Consider the following 6000-nt stretch of genomic DNA (forward strand, 5'->3'; position numbering starts at 1 on the left):
ACAACACTTCATAGATGAGTCCTTGGAAGATTCAGAAACTGGGGCCTGACTTGTACATAAACACCATATAGCCCAACATCAACCCCAACAAGCTAAGGCTACTATGTTACTCGATATGGTAGCATCTACAGAACAAATCAAAGGCTTCTAGGCTACATTATGACATTGTTTGCAACATTTATGGCATTTGGTTTACTGCTTTGTCAGGTAGTTTAAACAGATATGTGGTGATATTATTTGTTCCAGCCACTTGTAGCTGTTGTTTTGTCCTCCTCTGTTCCATATCCAGTTAAGCTTTGCTGATTTCTATGCATTGCCTGCCATGAAAAAAAAAAAAGGTTTCTCGTTGTAAGCCATCTTGATTGTTTACATTTGGTATTGTGAGTCTTGGACACTCCAAGCTTGGAAATTGTAATCCTCAACTTGGAAAATTCCAACCTGAGTTGAACGCACAGCCGTGCACACTGACCTGTGGTCTGTCCTGCCTCACTAACAACATATAGGCTCCATTTCCCAAATGAAATCCAAGAGGTCATCCAAAACAAAACTGAATACATTTACAAAACTACATATAGAAGTTTACATATGTTAAAGAAAACCATATGGGTAACAATATGGACAAAATTTTGCCACGATCGTTGGAACTCATAGGCTCGTGGAAATTAGAGGTAGTAAAGTTAGCATGTTGATATGTCTCACTAACTACTGGTTGCATTGCCACTGATTTTACACTGACATTCCTGACTCCTATTGACTCAGGTGATCCCCAGACATTTCCTGTAGTGCCACCAGTAATCCCAAACGTTCCATTATCCAGCGAAATATCTCCACATCTACTGGATATATTGGGACATAATTTTCTACAGACATTCCCGGGTCCCAGACATGACTTTGCTGATCCCCTGACTTTTCCTCTGACGCCACCTCAAAGTTGACATTTGTGGTTTGGGGTGAAATTTTCTTGACAAGTTTTGGATTGGTTACAATGACATTTGCCCTTCAGGAAAATTTACAGTGGAATTTAATTCTGATGATCCTCTTACTTGTCATGAGGCCCCTCCATCAGGTCAAATTTAATTTGTCTTGTACTTTGGTTTCTGACAGAATACAGGTATTACATAACTACTAGCACACAGACAACCCAAATTATTAGAGCACATGCAGCATAGGTGTTATAATGTATTATGCTAATACTGAGAGTTTGAGCATATAAGCATCATGAAGTGACGAAACAGGCAGTAACAATACACCGTATTTAAAAGATGAAAGTAACCGTGATGATGTTGCCTATCATTTTTTCAGGATCTGTTCTGAAGCACTCATATTTTTGCCCATGTTGGTTTTGGACTCAGAAATGACTATATAAACAGATGAGAGGGTGGGGAGCTAATTCATTAGCTAGAGGAGCAAGTCTGGGTTGAATACTACATCCATGAAGTGCACAAATGGACCTGCTTATCAGTGTAAGTGACAAACTTATTAAATGCTGATGGGGAAGCTTCTTGGATAGGTGGAAAAACACAGCAAACTGTATTATTTTCCAGATAATTCCATTACGAATGCTCTAAAAGACCCAAGAGCACCAACAAAATCGACAAGTTCAACCCAGTGACTCGTTTTAGCTAACGAGAGCCCTAAAAGGCAAATGTCCCCTCCGGCTGCCTTTGTTATTACACCTCTCAAAGTAGCCATGCCACTAATTTTAAGCTTAGATCAGAGCAGTAAAATCTTTTTAGCTGCATGCTCTTCGTTTGTGGGTGACGCAGCTCCTGTGTGTCCACTACAGGTTCAGATCTGTAAGCGGAGCGTGGAGGTGATGGATGCGGTGCGTCGTGGAGCCCAGCTGGCTATAGATGAGTGTCAGTTTCAGTTTCGCAACCGTCGATGGAACTGCTCCACACTGGAGTCGATGCCTGTGTTTGGGAAAGTGGTCACGCAAGGTAAGATTATCCACTGCAGCGATTCCAGAAGACACTTTAATGGCAGACAACACTAAAGCTGGTCTATAATGCTAAAACAGGTTTATCTGTTCTGCATTTACAAAAGTGCAACATAAATAACTCATCATGTTTTATATACTGTGAAATGTTTGAGCTTGTTTCCATTTATATTGGCTCCAGCGTGTTAATGTCTGGGCCCAATTCTTTAGATTTTAACACACTTTTGTGTGTATACACACACACACATACACTTTATCTGATCAATCAGAAGTACGAGCTCTTTTCATTTGCATAATGACACAATGTGACTGTGTGCTTGTGTTTATGCTTGTGTGTTAGGCACCCGTGAAGCAGCCTTTGTGTATGCCATCTCAGCAGCCAGTGTGGCGTTTGCGGTCACGAGGGCCTGCAGCAGCGGGGAGCTGGAAAAATGTGGTTGTGACCACAATGTACATGGAGTCAGTCCAGAGGGTAGGTCTCTCTCACTCTTTCACACAAACACACACTCAGAAAAGGAAACACAAGGGCCAACTGATCCTGTACAGTTTAATGCAGAAATAAGACTATATAATATGAAAATTGTTTTCCAAGCAGACATAACTGTCAGACTGTTAATGATGCCATTTTAAAGCCACCCCACACACATTTCCACATTAAATTATAAGTTTATAAAGAATAAAACCTGACTGAAAAATAGCTTGTGGTATAGTATCAGTGCAACATTTAAAAGCTGGAGGCCTTACAATGACTGTTTCTTGTCTCTGTGTTAATATCCTTTATTAGGGTTCCAGTGGTCAGGCTGCAGCGATAACATTGCATATGGAGTGGCCTTCTCTCAGTCCTTTGTCGATGTGAGGGAGAGGAGTAAAGGCCAGTCCTCCAGTCGGGCTCTCATGAACCTGCACAACAACGAGGCCGGCAGAAAGGTAATCCACTGCTGTTGATAAAGGGATGATCTGGTATCGTCGTGTTGGTGTTGTTCCCAGATCATCATGAAAATGTTGTTCCAGGTTCAACATTGCAAGTGACCAATCACATTATTGTGACGTTATTCTTTTGCGCACCAACCCATTCGTGCATTTATGAAATTCCAATGTTGCAAGGACAATATCAATTCTGCTTAGCTTTTATTAAAGGGTTAGGGTCAGGGTTAGGGTCCGTTGATCGGCGGACAGAAGCGGTTTCTCGCAGCTTAAGTACAGTTTTTTGTTTTACGCCGGTTTTTCCCGAAGTCGCAAAAGTATGACATCACAACATTCTGATTGGTCACTTGCAATGTTGATCCTGGAACAACCTTTACTATGATGATCTGGGAACAACACCAACACAAGGATATCAGATTGTGCGTTGATAAAGAGCCGTGGCTTATGTTCAAATTATTTGAAACAATCAAGTCGTTCAAGATAACAAAAAAAAAAGCTTGAAACCTTGAATTTATTTACAGAAGATCCAAGGTCAACTCTCAAGTAGATTAGAAGCCTCAAGTCATAAGAGTTATAAGACACTTCCCAAGTCAAGTCTCCAGCCATTCAAAGGATCAAGATATTTTAAAAAGTAGTTTTTACCCTTTTGTAGGAGTTTGATGTCCATTACAGTCAAATCTTAAGTCATTTGAGACAAGTCCATCTAGGTCAGGTTTTAACTTCTTGAGAATAAGGTTAAATTGAGTGTTAAGTCACCAGTGAAAGGTCCAAGGTGTAACTGGACACACATGTAAGACAAGTCACAAGTTTTTTTTAGTTGAAAGGTTTTAAGTCCTTCAGTTAAAAGAAAACTAGTCAGGATTATATTCGTTAAAAACAGGCTTAAGCCAAGTTGTGATCAAGTCACACCATATGTGACAAGTCAATGTCAATTCTCAAGTCAGCCTAGAAAGTCAAACCCAGAGTTCTCAAATCATGTCACAAGTTCTTTAAGTTTAATGTTGTTGTTGATGTTAGTAGTCTAGTCCAGCCATTCGAGAAAAGTCCAAGTGAGCATAACCAAATAGAAAGTTAAGCCCCAAATTATAAGAGATAAACCCTCGAATCAAGTCTCTAGTAATTCGATTTGCCCTTTTGTAGTGTGGCACTGCATTAATGTACAGTCAAGTTTCTTTGAAAAGAAACATCAAGTCTGGTCTTCAGTCATTTAACATCAGTCCAAATTAAATATGAAGTTACTGAAGAGAGATCTAAAAAAATGTGAGAAAACTAAAAGACAACAAATTATTTGAGACAAATGCAAAGTCAGGTATCAAGTCATTTAATAGAAATACGAGTCAAAGCTCCATTTTTGTTTTAGGTGTTACTGAGAGCAAATCCAGCGTTATAGAAACAGATGTTGGCATCCAGATGTGCTGCTTTTAAAGCTGTTTCAGCAAACCAAATGTTCTTTGGAATCCTTGCAGGCCATCCTGTCTCACATGCGTGTGGAGTGCAAATGCCACGGCGTCTCAGGCTCCTGTGAGGTGAAGACCTGCTGGAAGGCCATGCCACCATTTCGCAAGGTGGGCAACATCATCAAGGAGAAGTTTGACGGCGCTACCGAGGTAGAGCAGCGGAAGGTGGGCACAACCAAAGTCCTAGTTCCTCGCAATTCCCAGTTCAAACCTCACACGGATGAAGACCTGGTCTACCTGGAACCGAGTCCAGATTTCTGCGATTACGATCCACGCACGCCAGGGATGCTGGGCACGGTGGGTCGCCAGTGTAACCGAACATCCAAGGCCATCGACGGCTGTGAGCTGATGTGCTGCGGCCGTGGCTTCCAGACACAGGAGGTGGAGGTGGTGGACAGGTGCAGCTGTAAGTTCCACTGGTGCTGTTACGTCAAATGCAAACAGTGCCGTAAAATGGTGGAGATTCACACGTGCCGGTGATGGAGGCGGAGGCACAGAGGGAACTGCTGATAGACAAAAAATGCCCCGTACTCCTGATCGGCTAAAGAAAAGAGGGAGTAGGGAGGACTTGTTTGGTTCCTTCGTCTCCTTTAACCATCCCAGCCTCCTACTGCTATTCAACAGACACAGACTGATTGCCTGAGAGGTCAAAGGTCATCCGATCCTTTATTTTTTTTTGCCACCTTAGTGGACATCAGTAGATTAGGCATGGGATTTCCTATAAAGCTACAGTCTGTTTGTTTCTTCTCAAGTAGAGAGCATCTTTCAGTTCCTGATTCGCTCCCTCACAGTCATATTTAGTTTGTCATTGATCCTTATTTTTGTAATGTTTAACTTATTTGTTGAGAGTTTTGCTGAGGGGGTTGACAGGGGCAGTTATAGAAGGACTACAGACAAACCGACGAGTGGAGATTATCATGGACAAACTAGACAAACGGCTAGGCAGTTTGGAGGTTTGGGGGTTGTGTTAAGGAGGAGGGTTGTTGGCCGTCAGCCCTTGTTGCTGCTGCTGCTTCAGGGACTCACTTGGGGACAAAAATGGAGACTGCGAGTCTGTCACAGGACAGGCGAAAACAACAAAGAGGAACACCTTGTGATTTGCTTTCTGAGTATACACGGCTGCGCTGAGGCTCATTTGCCTCTGAGTCGCTTATTTTGCCCTCCGCAACACCCTGATGCTGCTCTACTCACTCATCCACTGTCTTCCTACCGACAAGAGGACGATGACGGACGGACGAAAGCCACTGTCAGCTGTGTCCTGTTTTTTTCAGTAGGCAGGTGATGGGCGTCGGTCAAACAAAACACTCACACCTGCATTCACCCACAGCTGCTAGCCACAAACACACACCAGACAGCTTCCGTGAAAAACACTTTCTACGTCAGCTTCGGCGCATGTTTGGGAATCGATGGGGGTTCTGACCTTCTGCTGCACGCTGTCATCTGCCAAATGCTAGTCAGCTTAATGCAAACAACACACAGCGACATGCACGCATCTCCAAACAGACATAATGTAAATACACATTCAGACATACAAAGAAAGGGGTCTGCCAGAGGGTTGCCGAGCATGTTCATCACACATGATGACTGAAGCACTTTCTCTCCAAGCGCACATAGAGCCCTCGCCCTACAGCAACAAACACAAAATCACACGACCAAGTGTTCCCTGTTCCTTTCCTAACA

At 42.8% G+C, this 6000-nt stretch overlaps 1 protein-coding gene across 1 annotated transcript in view; it reads left to right on the forward strand.

Annotated features, from left to right (window-relative positions):
• The window catches only part of wnt4 (wingless-type MMTV integration site family, member 4), a 28814-nt gene extending 23134 nt beyond the window's left edge, over positions 1–5680 (forward strand). The window contains exons 3-6 of the mRNA XM_085159475.1: positions 1787–1940; positions 2280–2411; positions 2724–2866; positions 4330–5680. Coding sequence (XP_085015601.1) covers positions 1787–1940; positions 2280–2411; positions 2724–2866; positions 4330–4800 — 900 coding nt within the window. The 3' untranslated portion in view covers positions 4801–5680. The remainder of the gene's footprint in view (positions 1–1786; positions 1941–2279; positions 2412–2723; positions 2867–4329) is intronic.
• Positions 5681–6000: the final 320 nt, after the last annotated feature.

This window comes from Neolamprologus multifasciatus, chromosome 5 (genome assembly GCF_963576455.1).
Source record: "Neolamprologus multifasciatus chromosome 5, fNeoMul1.2, whole genome shotgun sequence".
NCBI classification, from domain to species: domain Eukaryota; kingdom Metazoa; phylum Chordata; class Actinopteri; order Cichliformes; family Cichlidae; genus Neolamprologus; species Neolamprologus multifasciatus.